Here is an 18,153-nt window from a genome sequence, read left to right as displayed (position 1 = left end):
GACCAAAAAATAGGTGTGTGTGTATGTGTGTGTGTGTGAGAGAAAGAGAGAGGAGGAATACAATATGTAAATACATGATTTTTGAGAAGGAAGAAAGCACTAACAACTAGACTTATCAGGAAAGAAGACTTGGAAGACAAACAACATCTATCAAAGTGACTATGTATGAAGGTACTATATTAGGAACTGGAGATCCCAGGATCAAGTATATACAGAACACAATGAAAATAAAGATAGGGTAGTTTTAGAAGTAGTTGGGGGAACCATGAAAGAGAAGAAGATCTGATTCCTGAACTGAGTCTTGAAAGAAGAGACTCTAAAAGCTGACAGGAGACATACACAAAAGACCTGATGTTAAAAACAAGAGTTATAACTATATAATAGTACAAAAAGTGTTGTAAAGCAATAACTGAATAAATACCCAAATGGTGCTAACATAAGACATGCTCTAAGTTCAGAGAAAAGACTTGGTCTTAAATAACTTAGGTAAGATGGGAGAATCAAGATCATCTACATGTTGTAGTGGGAAAAGACCAGCATGTGGCACGTCCCAGAGAGTAGCCCCAGCATTTTATTTCTCTTAGAGGAAAAAACCTCAAAGTATAAAAAGTAATAATTCACACTTAATCTTAACTAAGTATAATAGATTTCAAGTTACAGCCTACAGAATACAGCAGAGACTCATTGAAATCACTGTACTTGAAGCATAATGTTATGAAAAACATGAAATATTTTCAAAGTAGCTTTCTATTAACATAATAGTAGTTAAATTAAATTGTTAATCTTGGGTGTCAGCATACATTTAAGGAGACTAAACTTTAAAATTGTAAAGTCTAGGTCAAGGCCACTGGTCATTTGGCAGGTTATTCTATTCTCTCTCTCTCTCTTTTTTTCCCCTCAAAGAAAATCAGGACATTTGCCTACCTTCAACCCTGTGAATTAGGCAGGTAGGTGGCACAGTGGATAGAATGCCAGGCCTGGAGTCAGGAACATTCATCTTCCCAAATTCAAATCTTGCCTAAGAGCCTTACTGTGTGACCATAGGCAATTCACTTAATCCAGTTTGCCTCAGTTTTCTAATCTGTAAATGAGCTGGAGAAGGAAATGGTCAACCACTCCAGTATCTTTATCAAGAAATAGGTTCATCAGGAGTTAGACAAGACTAAAATGACAACAACAAATCTTGTGGATTGCTCCTATTTTCCATGATCTGTGGCTTAGCAAGCATAAAACTGATCTAAGTCAATAACTTGAATTCATCAAAGACAGTCAGATGCTCCTTTGCAGTTACCTTGTCTAGTACACATCAGTAATCCGTGATTCATTTTTGTTCTGTCATTTCCTATGCAGAGGAAATAGAACCCAATGAAAATTGATCATCATTGGCATCTATTATCAGCTCTCATCATCCCATTCACTGCACGAAAAGTTCTTAACCTTTCTTTAGTTTCCCTTTTTCTCCCAATATGGCTAAAAGCATTTTGTCCTTAGCTTTCATTTCTGGTCTAAATTTACTTTGTTTTTTATCAAGTCATGTTCCTCTATTTACCTTCTGTCACCTGGCCTCATTTCCATTTTGTGTATATTTCTTTTTAAATCCACATTGGTTTATCAGTTACCTTTGCTTCTATATTAGTCTCTTTAGGAAAATTCCATTTTTTCTTCCTTGTTGAAATTGTTTTCCTTTATTCCATTCTTGAGCATCCTCCATGTCTCCTGAGATAACTCTTACCTTGAACCATTTTAGTTGGTTTTACTTTGGATGCTTGGAAACATATTTTCCTAAACTCAGTCTATGCCATATTTCTGTTTCTCCTTTATCACAAAACTGAGATTGTAATTAATAGTCACTTCACATGAAGGTTCCTATCACTTCCAGTCTAGTAGAATGTTCTTCTCTCTTGGTGAGAATCACATGTGCCAAAGAATTTCCCCATATTATTAGTTTACATATCAACAGTCAATGAAGATACAGGTCATGACCTCTCAAAAAAGAAATTATGCACCATAGATAACAGGACCTGAACTTTCTCTATGGTCTAGGACACTCTGAAGCCAAAAGGTTTTAAAACACACAAACAATGAGCAACAGTCGGTAACTGTAAGCTAACTCAGCACCTCTTCCTTGCCACCTAAGTTGCTGGCAATTAGCTGATTCAAGGACAAAACATGGTTACCAAAAAACCCACCCTCACAAACTGTTTTCCCCCTTCACTCTTTCTAGGGCTTTAGAGATAACTCTAGGATGTACAAATTTGCCCTGATTACTGACAACACATCCAGGTATTTAAAGGCTCACAGAAGAAAAAGCCAGTAGAAAGGATACAACCCTGTAGAACCAGTGCTCCAAAATACAACTTACATGTCAAAGAATTAAGTGGAACTGCTATCAGAGGAGAGTGAGTCAGAAAGTGATTAGTAGGGGAAAATAAGTTAAGAAAAGACTAAAATCTTCAAAGCCAGCCTCAGACACTTAACACTTACTAGCTGTGTGACCCTTGGCAAGTCACTTAACCCCAATTGCCTCACCAAAAAACAAAACAATACAAAAAGACTAAAATGACTACAGATTCCAGGAAGAGGAAAGCTGAAAGATCTCAATCAAAAGCAGATAAATCAACAAAGAAAACATCAATAGAATCTAGTAAACAAACTCAAGCTTCTATGAAAAATACTGTAAAAACAAAACAAAACAAACAAACAAAAAAAACCCCACATACACACACATGTAAAAACAAACCAAAAAGGGGGATGAGATACAACACTTGATGAGGCAGGACACTGATGAATTTGAGGAGAACCTAGAACTACAACATGCTGTTCCTGAGTGGTTCAAAAGAGAAATGACATGGTTGAGAACAGAATTTATGGCCTGCACAGAAAAAAATAATAAGCAGAATAAAAAAGGTAGAATCTGCAATGGGGGGTGGGAGGGTATAGAGGAAAGAAGATACATATATTGCAGGGGGGTGGGCAGGGAAACAGACCAGTCCCTTTTCCATTGGTAAGGAATGAAGCATGGATGCCTACTCTTCGCAGTACTGTTTTATATAGTTCTGGACATGTAGCAATGCCAATAAAACAAGAGAAAGAAATTAAAAGAATAATTATGTGTTTTGTAGTTATTAGAACTGAATTTCTTTTTCTATTATGGTTTCTTGTGATTTATTATTACATAGAAATATTATGATTTTTGAGGATTTATTTTAGTCTGATTGGTTTGCTAAAATTATATATGAGAGCTAACATCTGTGTGCCAATATAATAAAATGACAATACTACCAAAATTAATTGATGATTTTAATGCTATACCAATTAAATTTCCAAGGAAATACTTTAAAGAACTTGATAAAATAACAAAAATTCATTTGGAAATACAAAAGACCTGGAATATCAAAGGAAATAGGGACAAAAGGAGAATGGCACTTTCAGACCTGAAACTTTGTTAACAAGGAGCAATCATCAAACTCTGGTATTGGTTAAGGAATAGAAACATACAAAATCTTATTAAAAATGAATGTTGAAAACTATCCTTACATGCAATTGGAAAAAAATACTATTCACAATAAATAAATGAAAACAAATATAGACAGAGTAATAGAAAAGATTAGAAAAGGGAGGTTCAGAAACAACAGAAACTCAATAACCCATTCTGTGATAAAGTGGAAAACAAAAATTACAAAGGAGAAAAACCTCATTTGATACAAACCGCTGGGAAAACTAGAATGCAATCTGGTAGAAATTAGGCTTAGACCAACACTTTATACCACATTCCACAATATACTCTAAATGGATACATGACCTTTAATATTAAATATAGTAAAAGAAGAGAAGCAGATCATATACCTCTCTCTATTATGGGTAGAATAAGAAGGGTCAAATGGGGAAAAAAAAACTATGAAATTTCTCTGACAAGGATTTGTTGAAGAGACTAAGAGATATTTCCCAATATAAGTGATCAAAGGATATGAACAGTTCTCAAAAGAATTGCAAAGCTTCATACCCATAAGACAAATCTCCAAAACACTAGTAAGAGAAATGCATATCAAAATGATCCTGAGATTTCACAATATACACTGCAAAGTGGAAAAAAAAGACAAAAGTGAACAAAAGTAAATGTTGGAGGGGTTATAGAAAGAGAAGCACACTACTTATACTTACACTGTTTGTAGAACTGTGAAATGGTATGATCATTTTGGAAAGCAATCTGGAATTATTAAAATGAGGTGATTAAAATGCCCATATCCTTTGACCCAAAGACTCCATTACTGGACTTATGTCCAAAGAAAACATCCAAAGTCCCCATTTACTCCAAAATCTTTATATTTATTAATTTATATAAAATTAATTATTAGTTATTAGTTTTATATTATGGATGTTTGTGATAGCTAAGAACTGGAAACAAAGTAGATGCTCAACCATTGGGGAGTAATGGCTAAAGAAATCATGGTACATTAATATAATAGAATATTACTGTGCTGCAAGAAATGTTATAATAAATACAGAAAAACATGGAATCTATATGAACTAATAAAGTGAAATAAGCAGAGCCAAGAAAACAGTACACAGTCACTACAATAAAATAGATGGTAAGAACACCCCCCACAGATATGAGAAGACTTCCCCAACCCACTGTTTCTTGTAGGTAGAAGTTCTACAGATGTTACATATTGCATGTTTTCAACTTTTTCAATATCAATTGTGATTTTTTTTTCACCTCAACCTAAAAATATTATTTGTCAAAATGGATGACTCTCTGGGAATGAGAGAGAGGGAAGGCTCTGTATGGGATAACTGTAGTGATATATTAAAAAACAAACAAACAGAAAAGATCTATAAAATCTTATTTTTTAAAAAGGAGGAAAAAGAAATTAAAATAACCCTTTCTTAGATTATTAGAGATAAAGGCACACCTTGCACTGGAGAGTGTGCACTAATTATTTTATCATTAAAAAAATACTGGGGCAGCTAGATGGCGCAGTGGATAGAGCACCGGCCCTGGAGTCAGGAGTTCCTGAGTTCAAATCCGGCCTGACACTTAACACTTACTAGGCTGTGTGACCCTGGGCAAGTCACTTAATCCCAATTGCCTCACTAAAAAAAAAAAAATACTGCTGAGAGAAGCAGCAAGGGTAGTAGACAAGTCTGGTATGAGAGTTAGAATAACTGGGTTTAAGTCCTGTCTGACACAGCTACAACTGTCCGTGGATAAGGTACTTAATCTTTTATTGCCCAAGGGAACCTTCAAAGACTAACTTATAAAAAAACTGCTGAACTGGATTTTTGGTAGAAAGAGTTTGTACATGTTTAGTACACCAAAAGAAATAAAATCACAGCCCCAGCCCCACCCCACCAATGGTCAAGTTTAAAGTCATAAGGGATTGCTCAAGAACTATAAGGACTGAAATATGAATAAAATTTTCTAAGAATAATAATACATTTAGAAAAAAATCTGTAAACATATGTAAGTTTCAGGGGAAAGCTATATTTCTATATTGACTACTAAAGCCTAATTCATTGATTAACTTTTGCTTGAGTATCCTAATTTCTTACAAGGGAGGGCAGGGTAATTAAAGAAGTATCTTATAATATGTTGGTAAGGGTAAGTCACTGGCAAGAGAAATTGATTAAAAGAAAAAAGGTTGTTTCCAGAAAATGAGGGATATTAGCTCCCAGATAATGATTAAGCCTCTTCCTCATGCAAATTAATGAAAACCTGAATTTTCTTCAATTTCTAACTTGAGATTTGTGCCCCAAAGCTTTATTTGTAGAAATAATCAACTAAAAAATGAGAAAATTTCTTTAACTAAAAATTAGTGTCACTCAAAAGTAGTTCTAACATTAAAAAAAGAACTTAATGGGGGAATACAATAATTTCATGTAATTAAAATATGCTTGCTTGTTTTTAAAAATGCAAAACATTTTAACAAACCTGACAAATACCTCTGTGTATACCAAAATTGATATTAGTTTAATGGCTTTACATAGTAAATTAGCACCTCTCAATTTTAGCTACCTTCAAAGACTGATAAAATGTTTACATCTATACATTTTTATGTGTATAAGCAATGATTTGAGATTCATGCTTTTGATGTTTTCCTTGGAGAATGGGATTAAAATGTTGCTTTTTCATTCAGCACTAAAGAATATTAATGAGTACAACATCAACATAATTGGTTTATACACCTTAGTTTACTAAATAAGCATATTATTAGAAGTAAAAATAGAATTACTTTGTTATATATACATGTTAAAAAATAATGCCATATTTCATATTAAATCCATGTGACTAGACTGATGAAATCAATAAAGGCTACTTGTATCATACTAATAATTCAGGGAACCAATATTTCAAAGAGTTGAGATTCCCTCCAATGCGGAGTGCAATCAGACTATGTAATCTAGACCAGCTCAGAAAAGTTAAATGTTTGGACTATGGTCACAAAGGTACTGTTACATGTAGGCTATGAAGCCAAGTCTTTCTCTCTACTGCTAACACTCTCCTGCCTCTTAGTAAAAATAATGAACATAAAAAATTATTTGCCTCATTTTCTTCAGACTTTCAAAATGTGTTACAATCCCCAAATGGCTAATATTTAAATAATTATTAATCATAGGGGAGCTAAGTCAAAAGGATTTTACCTTAGTTTTATATGAAAAGAAATTGATTCTTCTTGGGCTCATTGTGCTGTTACTGAAATATCTAGTCTGCAAGGAACATTAAAATTTTTACAATAACTAGGATACAATGCCAAAAAACCCTGAATGGTATATATTCCTTTAAAGGCAAATTTAAACTAAATTATCCAAAATTGTGCACTTAAAATAATGAATGAAAAAAGTTTAAGGTGTGTTCTTTTAAAACTATTTATTTGCTTGAGGCCTGAGGGACAGAAGCAAGGGTTATCTCATTCCACCACATCATTTTATATATGAGCAACACAAGGGACAAAGAAATCAAGTGCCTTGCACAAGGTCACAGTCAGAAAGTGGTAGAGCCAGGATTTAAGTCTATATCCTCTTCAGTACCCTTTCCCTGCTTATCACTAACTTCCTAAGAGAATGGTTATTTCACCTACATAAAAATAACAGAAATGCTCTGAGATACTCCAGGGTGAGCCAAAAACCATGAAGAGGTCTAATGTTTTCATGATATTTTGAAAACAAAAAATAAAAGTTATTAAATATTCCTGACTTTTGGCCCACCTTGTATAAGGTAAACTTTGGCCTTACTAAAAAAGGTTCCAATGGACTAGCATCTGAAGAAACAAATTGTATCACTATCTGATCGTACTCAGGCAGCTCAGATAAATTTATATAAAGTATCTCTCAGTATTATAGATGTATAACTTCAAGAAATAGATTGGAGATGGAAAGACTACTTCAAATTTTGTGATCATCTCCATCACATTCCTAACATTCAAGGCATTTTGTTTATCACATTTAGAATGACATTAAAAATATATTGGAATTGTACACTGAATATCAAAGATGCATCTTATGTTGCTAATGAAAGCTTCAAATAATAGTTTTCAGTCACGATACCTGAAGGCAGCAATAATCTTAAAAACGCACTATCCAACAGCCACCTTTACTTTAAGTTAAGTCCGAACCCCTCCAGATTTATACTCTTTTTATAGGCAGATGCTCTTTAAGCAGAAGCACAATCTACTGAATGAAGAGTATCTTTTGAAGGAACACTTACCTTTCCCATTGATTGCTAATCCTGAGGCAATTGTGGCTGTCACAGGGACAGGCAACTGAGGCACTAATGGGTGTATTCTTGGCCTGCTTCCCATTCTAGCTCTTTCTGCACCAGGACCCAATAAAGCTCCAACAGGTTTTTCTGCTGCCACTTCTGGAGCCACAGAATCTTCTTGATCTTGTTCAATATGATCCAGTTTGTCGGGGCTTTCATTCTGAAAGCCATCGACTGCTGTCCTACTCTTAATAGGACTCTTGGGGACCAGAATTTTAATACCAGATTTTGCAAGGTCCATATTTTTTCGGCTTGAGAGAGATGGTGATGTGTTTTTCCTAAACTTCTGGTTGGCATTAAATAATTGATTATTTTTTGAATCGTGGTCTTTCCCAATAACAAGTGATTTGGGAGCCGTTTTTGAAAAACTGCTATTGGTAGATCTGGAAATCTGTTTCCGAGCGTTGTTTGGAGAGGTCCTATTTGTTCTCGTTAATGTGCTTTCCTTTTGTTTTTCGTTGTGACGCCTGTTAAAGTCATGTATATATTCCTCACAATTCACAAGATGCTGTTCAGGTTCCCAAGTGTCATCTTCGCTGTCATAGCCTTTCCACCGAACCAAATACTCTGTTTTTCCTTTCTTGTTCTTTCTCTTGTCAACAATTCTTTCTACCTGTTAAGAAAAATGGAAAGTTAAAAAAATTATAGGGTCTATGTGAAAAGGCACGGTTGAATAATATAAAATCCAAAAACAAACAAAAACATGAGAGAAAACAAGGTTTCCTTGAATAGAAGGGCAACTCTCCAAAGATTTTAAGTTATTTCCTTTAAATTTCAACAATCTAAGCACTATAGCTTTTCTATAGCATACAAGTAAGTGAACTAGCCAGACTTTTTGGGTTTTGTTGTTGTTGTTCAAGCTAAGGTGTTATTATGTATATATATATATATATATATATATATATATATATATATATATGTATATATTTATATACATGTTATTTTCCTTCTATATATTCTATTATATGTAAAGGTTATGCAACAGATTTGATCCATTGTCACCTTGGCTCTGAATGAGTAATGGGATGAATGGAGTGATCCATACTCACCACCTTTGTGACCATTAAGAGCATGCATCTGTAGAACAGCTAACTGTGATTAGGGGGTCCAGTCTGCGAATGAGGAACAGAGTTTCATTATCTCTGTATGAAGTGACATGCTCATAGAAAAAGAAAACTTATGACCTTGGTTGGCCCTATTCTAAATGGCCAACAGAAAAGAGGTATTAAGAGTCCTAAAAAAGGACTTCCATTAATTAAAGTGGACTAGATTTTTTTCTAGACATTTCTGAAATCTTAAATTTTAATTACTTTTGGAGGAGGAGGGAAGAGTTCTGAAACTGATTTCATTGATGTAGCAGTGATTCTCAAAGGATGTGCCATAATTTTTACTAGATGTGCTACAAAATTTTGATTGTTATTGAGGATTAAAAAACCCTATAAATCTGATATAAATATTACTTACCAAGTACACATAAGGGCAAACAAATCTTGTTTATTAGATGTACATACTAACTTAAGGGCAGACCTTGAACTCACAAAGAGCTCAACAAAAATGGTTGCTCAACAAAAGAGAGAGTGGCTCATGTGAGACTCCTGACAACTCTCCACAATATGGCCAATTTGAATTTTCGGTGTGCCATGATACTCCATAAGAAACAAAGAATAAAGCACAATGATAAAAGAAATTTTGAGAACTACTCATTTAGGTTATTAGAAATGCAAAAACTCCTTCTGCAACTGCATATTGACAAGTGTTCTGCAATTTATGTATAGTATTAGAGAATTGCTGCGAGCAATGGGTAGCTTGTTCCAAGTTACCCGGACAATACATGACATGATTGGACTTAAACCGAAGTCTTCCTAAGGCAGGTTCTCTATCGACTACACTATACTATTTTTTCTCATTACTTCATACAGTATTTTTATAGATAGTAATTTGATTGCATAAATAACAGGCACAACACTAAATGAATGAACTAAATGAATAAATTAATGAATTTATTAAGTGCAAAGAACTGATACAAATAGAAATAAAAAATAGATTAAAAACTCAAAAATACAACAGTTCTTAATCTCTAGGAGTTCACATTCTAACGGGGGAGATATGAAGTTACAGCTACAGGTCAGATAGAAAAGTCCTGAGTCTTGGGTGTATCACCCAATGAATATCTCTGTCACTGTATCATGAGAACCAATATATGTGCACAACTTTTTAAATATAAATGCAGTGGTAACCTTAGTAACCAAAAGAATGAAATTTTTTTAATTGAAAATCTTAATATCCTCTCCCCCCCCCCCCCCGCCCCAGGCCAAGGGGTCCACCTAAGTAAGTCTCACTTGTACTCTTCCACTAGCTGTGGCTCTTGATCTCAAATACAAACCTTTAACATTTCTATGCTTATTGAAATCCTTCTCTTCTACCTAAGATAACCTTGGGTGCTATCTTATTCATGAAACCTGATTATTCTCAGCTGTAATACATTGAAACAAAACAAAAACAAACAAAAAACCCTCTGCTTATACATTTTCTCTATTAGCCATAAGAAAAACCAGGGAATTCTTAGATTTAAAAAACTCATGACAAGAATCAAAATTCAAAGAAACAAATGACAATGGAAATACTTTCCTCTCCCCTTCCATCATTTACTTACTCTTCAAAATATTATTTTCATAAAACATAATTTTTAAATGAGTACCCTGAAATTTCCAACCAGCTTCATTTTATATCACTGTTTTATTAATCTATTAGGACACTCAATAAAAGAAGGCTGAAAGTGAACACCTACAAATTTATAGGACCTAAATCTCTCGTTATGAAAGATCGAGAAAATATGGTGAGCCTTGCAAAAACCAATGCTGAACAAAGCAAAACAATGAGAATATGCAGAATAATAAGGTAAAAGAAAATACTAATAAGTATCTAATGCAAATCAGTGCAACCATCAAATAGTTCTAAAGAAGAGAAAAACAAAACAGAATTCCTTCCTCCTGATAAAGAGGTCATGGATTATAAGCACAGCATCAATCAACAAACATTTACTAAGTGTTTACTTTATCAGCCACTTTGTTAAAGCACTGGAGATACAAAGAAAAACGAGTTAGACAATCAAAAGTACCAAAAAAAAAAGCTGAAGAAAGGTCAAGAAGAATCAAATCAATCAGCATTTATTAAATGGTTATTTTGTACCAAGAACTATACTAAACCCATAGAATATAAAGGCAAGAATAGTCCCCTGACCTCAGGGAGCTAACATTCTAATACGGGAGACTGTAAATAAATACATACAAGAAACATGCTAGGATGAAGACTGATTAATGATGAAGCTGAAAGTCAAATTTCAGAAGGTATGGAAGAGACAGAAAGGAAGTGGAAGCAGAGTACAGATGAAGGGGAAAGAGATATAATGATGACAATGAGGGCTTTTTAAGGATGGGGAAACTTGGTAAGCAAGGAAACAGTGAATAGGGAGATATAAAGATTACAGAGAGAATGGAATAATCTACTGCAGAAGGTGATGAGACTGAGTACATATATAAGAGGTCTGTCTGGACAAGGCATATGGCTGCCAATTCCTTATATACTGGAGAAAGTGACATATAAGAGAATTAATTTAGGGAGGTTGAGACAAGAAAAAAAAGAGCTCATTGAAAATAGCCTTGATATTATATAGTACTACTGAATTAGCTCTTTATGAGAAAAACGTCACTGCTAGCTGAGATTCAGTTTATTTTTCAGATTCACTAATGAGGTCAGTCTAATTTAGATGAGTAAAATCAATGGCCAGATACAAGAAAACATTCATCAGTAAAGGTCCTTTCCAGTTCTAAATCCAGTGATCTTCACTTCTCAAATGTATTAATGCAGTTACACCAAATCAACCAAAACTTTCAAACCAGCTATAAAAAGGACAAGGGGGAAGGGAAGAGAGTAGAGAAAGTTTGTAACAAGAGTGGTAGGAATAAGCAGTTTTTTGCGATATGGTAGCTTAAATTATTGTCCTAAAATGGGTTCTTAGAAAAAAAAAACAGTAAAAGTAACAAATGGGAAAGGAATGGCTATACTGTTATTTGTGAAACTGTAATTTTATAAACATTCAACAGTGTGACATGGTAGATGAAAAAGCTAATGTTATAGTTATTTTGCATGGGGGAGGGTTAATGTATTAGAAGAGAGGTGATACGGGGAGGGGCAGCTAGGTGGCGCAGTGGATAAAGCACCAGCCCTGAATTCAGGAGGACCTTAGTTCAAATCCAGCTTCAGACACTTGACATTTATTAGCTATGCGACCCTGGGCAAGTCACTTAACCCCAATTGCCTCAAAAGGGGGGTGGGGGGGGAGAGGGCAGCTAGATGGCACAGTGGATAAAGCACCAGCCCTGGATTCAAGAGGACCTGAATTCAAATCCAGCTTCAGACACTTGACACTTACTAGCTGTGTGACCCCGGCAAGTCACTTAACCCTCATTGCCCTGGCAAAAAAAAAAAGAAGTGATACTCTCATAGCCCTGGTAAAAGTGCTTTATCAAATATGGTGTTTAATACCAACAAGCTGGGAATCTACAGGAGAGGTAGGTAAAACCAATGTGGTGAAGGGGTTAGAGATCATGCAGTAGGAAGATTACTTCAAAGCACTACAGGTATTTTACCCAGGAGAAGATTTCAAGAGAGACAAGAGAAACTCAAGTATTTTCTGGGTTATCATGTTAATGAAGCATCCATTTTTTTCTGCTTAGCTAGAGAGGCAGAAAGAACTCAGTTGAATGAAGATAAGACAGAAGCAAACTTTGGCTTAATGTAATGAAAAATTCCCTGATAGAGCTGTTCCAAACTGGAAAAGTCTGCACTGGGTAGTGGTGGATTACCTATCACTGACTGGGAGTAGTCAAGCAGTATCAAGATGACCACCTCTCAAGGAAATATCACTGGATTAAGTGACTACCATTTCCCAAAGTATAGCTCATGAAAAATACGTATTCAATGTCTGATTAACCAATATTCCTGAAAATAATAGATTTAGAATCAAAGTACCGATACTGCAATTCTACCTCTGTTACTCACTACCTGGGTATTCTTTGGGATTCACTGTCCACATGGTGGCCTCCAAAGTTTCTTCTAGCTCTCACATTCTATGATTTTATATGAACTAATTTTTCAGCGAGGATTCTCTTTCAGAAAAGATTTGAACAGGGGCAGCTAGGTGGCGCAGTGTATAGAGCACCGGCCCTGGAGTCAGGAGTACCTGAGTTCAAATCCGGCCTCAGACACTTAACACTTACTAGCTGTGTGACCCTGGGCCAAGTCACTTAACCCCAACTGCCTCACCAAAAAAAAAAAAAAAAGAAAGAAAGAAAAAGAAAAGATTTGACCAGATGACCTCTAAGAAACAGCATAAGTACAATTACATATGCTTTCAAAACAAGACAGTGAATTTTATGTCTTCTTCCCCTCTTCAGCGAGAAGGGAGGGACAGGGACTCGGTGTGCACTAGAAGAAAGAGATTTGGAGAAAGAGCTGGTTTGGCATCCCATCTGACACTTAGTAGCTTTATGACCAAATTACAACTGTACTGGGCCATGGTTTAATCACCTATAAATAAACAACAATAGTGAGTCACCACAAAGGAATGTTACAAATGTCAAATGAGATGAAATATATTACTTAGTTCTTATAATCAGATATCTTTTGAAGAGAAACAGATTTTTAGATGCTTTATTTGCTTTTTTGTTTTGTTCTGTTTTGTTTTCAGGGAAATGGGGGTTAAGTGACTTGCCCAGGGTCACACAGCTAGTAAGTGTCAAGTGTCTGAGGCCGGATTTGAACTCAGGTCCTTCTGAATCCAGGGCTGGTGCTTTATCCACTGAGCCACCTAGCTGCCCCCTAGATGCTTTATTTGAATGTTATTAGCAAAGAACAAATTTGAAATATGAATGAGAACAGTACTCTTAACTATTGTCCTTTAAGGGTGTACATAAATTTACAGGGTGTAAATAAAAATTATATTCTCAACAATGAGAAAATATAACTTGAAGGGGAAAAAAGAAATTCTTAATAACTTAGAAAACATTCTAACAAAATCCTTTTGGGAAAAGTAGAGTCCTAATATCTAACCAAAGTAAGCATAAAGCATAGAAGGAAAGCTGTCATTAATGTCATTAAAGAATATAAATTCAGAATTTTAAAATAAAAACAGACTTCAGCAATTTATCCAAGAAGGCATTTATTACATCCAAGTTGGATAAATACAAAGGATGCAAGGATGGTTCAGTATTAGGAAATCAACTTAATTAATCATATCAAAAGTCTTAACATCCAAGCCCATATATTTAATCAATAGATGTATAAGTCTTGATAAAGTATATTAACTTATTCTAAAATTCTTACAAAGTATAGATGTAGAAAGACCTACTAAAAAAAACATGAAAAGCATTTCCCTAAAACAAAAAGTATCATATATAATAGAAATATCAGGACCTTTCCTAATAAATATGGAAATAAATCAAGGATGCATACTCTCCCCACTATAATTTGATATAATCCTGGAAATGCAAGCAACAGTAATAATATAAAAAAAAGTTAGAGACATAAACAGGTAAAGCAAAGAAAAAAATTATTCCTATTTTCTGATATGAAGAAATTGTAGTTGGAAAATCCTATGAAATCAGCAAAGATATTAATATAATTAATAGTTTCATGAAAGTTCCAGGCTAAAAAAAAACCCTCTCAAAACTCAATGGCACTTCTCAATAGTAATAACATCAAAGAGGGGAAAATTCCATTCCAAATAACTACAAAAAGCATAAAATATCTGGGGATTCATCTACCAAAATACACAAATTACCTGTAGAGATCAAATTACAATGAGAAATATTCAGGGATCATGGAAGGGTTGTGCCAATACAATAAAAATAATAACACTACCAAAGGCAATTTGAACTATTAATGCTAGGCTACTTAAATTAGCCAAGGAATATTTTATAGAATGGTAAACTAAGCACCAAAATCATTTGGGAAAATGAAAAATACAGAAAATTATAGGAAATGGAGGAGAATAGCACCTCCAGACTTCAAACTAAATTAAAAGGCAACTGTTATCCAAAGCATCTGGAATTAGTTAAAAAATAAAAAATACAATCTTTATAAACTGGATTACTATCTTCATTCCATTAAAAAAATGACTTTGGTTGCCTTTTCTCAATCCTGCTTGAACTCTGCACCATTTGACATCGTTCATCACATTCTCCTTCATACTCTCTTTTCTTTAGGTTTTCTGGTATCACTCCTTCCTAGTACTCCTCCAACATTATCTGACCACTCCTCATTTTCTTTTGCTGCATTTTCATCCTGATCAAACCCTCTTCCTCAAGGTTCTGTCCCGGGCGCTCTTCTTTTCTCCCTCTATACTACTTTACTTGGTGATCTAATCAACTTCCATGGATTTAATATCATCTCTATACTGATGATTCTCAAATGTATCTATCCTACCCCAACTTCTCTACTGATCTCCAAACAAACTAGCATCCCCAAATACCTTTCAGTAATCTTGAATTAGATATCTATTGGATATTTTCAACTCATGTCCAAAACAGAACCGGTAATCTTCCCCCCCCCAAATTCTTCCTTGCCACCATTACATTCCTTATTACAGCTGAGGGCACCGCCATCTCCTGGTCCCAGGCTTCCAATCTAGGTTTCATCTTAACTCCTGACAATCTTTCAACACTGATATCTAATTGATTTATACAAGTCTGATGATGTCACCTTTACAACATCGTTTTTCTCTTATGACGCACTGCCACCACCACATTGTAGGCTCTCATTCTCTCCTGCTTGGACTACTACAATAGTCAAATGCTGAGTATGCCTCCTTCAATTCCAGTTCACCTTCTATTTGGCCATCATAGTGAACTTCCTTAAGAACAGGTGTGGAGGGGGCAGCTAGGTGGCACAGTGGATAAAGCATCGGCCCTGGATTCAGGAGGACCCGAGTTCAAATCCAGCCTCAGACACTTGACACTTACTAGCTGTGTGACCCTGGGCAAGTCACTTAACCCCAATTGCCTCACAAAAAAAAAGAAAAAAAAGAAAAAAAAAGAAATTAAAACTAATTCTATTTCTTTTTTGACTGGATTATTTAAAGTCTGCAGTGTCTTCTTTTAGGGTATTTTTTTTTAATTTAGAATTTTCCCCAAGTTACATGTAAAAAAAAATTTTTTCACATTGATGTTTTTAAACTTTGAGTTCCAAATTTTCTTCCTCCCTCCCTCAACCTTCCCTAAGAAATCAAGCAATTCAATATAAGTCATACATGTGCAGTCGTGCAAAACATCTCATTAGTCAGGTTGTGAAAGAAAACAGACAAAATAACTTTAGAAAGAGGAACTAAGAAATAAAATTATACTTCAATCTGTATTCAGATACCATCAGTTCTTTCTCTCTTGATGGTTTGCATTTTTCATACATCTTTCTGATAGCATCCTGCTCATAATTTCTTTCAGTTACAACTGCTCACTGTATTCCCCTCCATCTTATTCCCTCCTCTTGATATTTACTCTATTTTCTATCTTCCCATACCTTATCCCTCCTCAAAAGTGTTTTGCTTTTTACTGCCCCCTTCCCCAATATGCCCTTCCCTCCTTCCTTCTCCCCCCCCCACCTCTTTCCCCTTCTACTTTCGGTCAGGGCAAAATATATTACTATACCAACTTGAGTTTGTATGTTATTCCCTCTTTGAGCCAATTTTGACGAGTAAGGCTCACTCACTTCCCCGCTCCTTCCCCATCTTCCCCTCCACTCCATAAGCTTTTTCTTGTTTCTTTTATGTGAGCTACTTTACCACATTCTACTGCTCCCTTTACCTTTCTTTCAGTGAATTCCTCTTACCCCTTAACTTTATTTCAAAGATGTCATCATGGGTTAGCTAGGTGACACAGTGGATAAAGCACCAGCCCTGGACCCAGGAGGCCCCAAGCCCAAATCCAGCCCCAGACATAAGCCACCCCACCCTGCCTGCCCAACCAAAAAAAAAAAAAAAAAACAGGAAAAGCCACTGAAGCTTAAGATTCCGAGGCTCTGGAGGTGCAACCTGCCTGGATCTGTGCCACACACTGAGCCCTCTCTCACCCCATTGAGCAGCCTATTTAAGCAGTCTTTGGCTGGAAAATAGTCTCACTCTGTTCTTTTGTGGGTTATCCTGCTCTAGGAGTTTTCTTATAGCCTTTTTTTTTTTTTGGTAGTTGTTGTTGTTGGAGGTATGTGGATGGTTTGTTGGGAGCATGGAGAGTCACAGGCCTTTCCTCTGCCATCTTAATGCACTCTATGACATGTGACTTTTTCAAAAGTAGTCTCACCCACAGTGGCAGCCTAGATAGGGAGGAGAGTGAGGCTGAATGCATGGATGCCTCCTCCAGGTTCCCAGGCCAAGAGAGTGTATTTTTAAAGGTATTCCTCTTTTGTTTTCTACATTTTGGTAGCATGTAATTGCACAGTAGGTTCTGAAATTTCTTTTTTAAAATTTTTGGGGGGCAATGAGGGTTAAGTGACTTGCCCAAAGTCACACAGCTAGTAAGTGTCACGTGTCTAAGGTTGGATTTGAACTCAGGTCCTCCTGAATGCAGGGCAAGTGCTCTATCCACTATGCCACCTAGCTGCCCTCTGAAAATTCTTTTAATTCTAGCTTTGTTGTCATTTTACCTTGTTAGGTTATATTTGATTTGTCTGGCTGCTTCTTTTTAATTAGGTTGTTTAATGGTTTATCAATTTTATTAGTCTTTCTAAAAACAGCTTTTAGTTTTTTCAAGTCAAATCTAGAATAGTTTGGTTCTCTATTTTCTTATAATTTTTAATATATATTCTTTTGTGTTTATTTATAGGCATTCTAATTTTAAACATGTATATTCAGTTTGTTATTCCCCCCTCCTTTTCTGATGTTAATGTTTTTAGGGATGTCGATTTTAGACCAAGGAATGTATACCAGAAATGTTAGTATAGTGTTTCATCACTGTCATCATCTTTGACATAATTAGTAATTACTTTTATGCTTTACTTACTAATTGTTTAGGGTTTTACTGTTATCTCTACTTCAGTCTGTGCTCCCCGAATTGATTATTTTTATTGTGCCATGATGTGTAATGCATGTTTATTGTTTCAATTTTTTACATATATTTGAAATATCTCAAATTATAACAACTCTTGAGGTACCACTTTACACCTGTCACAATGGCTAGCATAAAAGGAAAATGATAAATGCTATAGGTGATGTGGAAAAATGGGGACACTGATGCACTGCTGGTGGAATTGTAAACTGGTCCCACCATTCAGGAGAATAATTTAGAACTATGACAAAAGGGTTATAATAATTTGGAACTATGCCTAAAGGGCTATAAAAACCACGT

General features: G+C 35.2%; 1 protein-coding gene across 3 annotated transcripts in view; it reads right to left on the bottom strand.

The window, feature by feature from the left end:
- CDYL (chromodomain Y like) overlaps positions 1-18,153 on the bottom strand; it is a 206,761-nt gene that overhangs the window by 91,574 nt on the left and 97,034 nt on the right. For 2 of the 3 annotated variants that reach the window (XM_043978567.1, XM_043978569.1), the window contains exon 2: positions 7,706-8,372. In XM_043978567.1, coding sequence (XP_043834502.1) covers positions 7,706-8,372 — 667 coding nt within the window. Of the gene's footprint in view, positions 1-7,705; positions 8,373-8,808; positions 8,869-18,153 lie in introns of those variants that run through there. The other variant, XM_043978568.1, reaches the window with a different exon arrangement.

The sequence above is a fragment of the Dromiciops gliroides genome, chromosome 1 (assembly GCF_019393635.1).
Source record: "Dromiciops gliroides isolate mDroGli1 chromosome 1, mDroGli1.pri, whole genome shotgun sequence".
NCBI lineage: Eukaryota > Metazoa > Chordata > Mammalia > Microbiotheria > Microbiotheriidae > Dromiciops > Dromiciops gliroides.
Note: the sequence above shows the minus strand (reverse complement) of the source record. Positions and strands in the feature narration are given on the sequence as shown.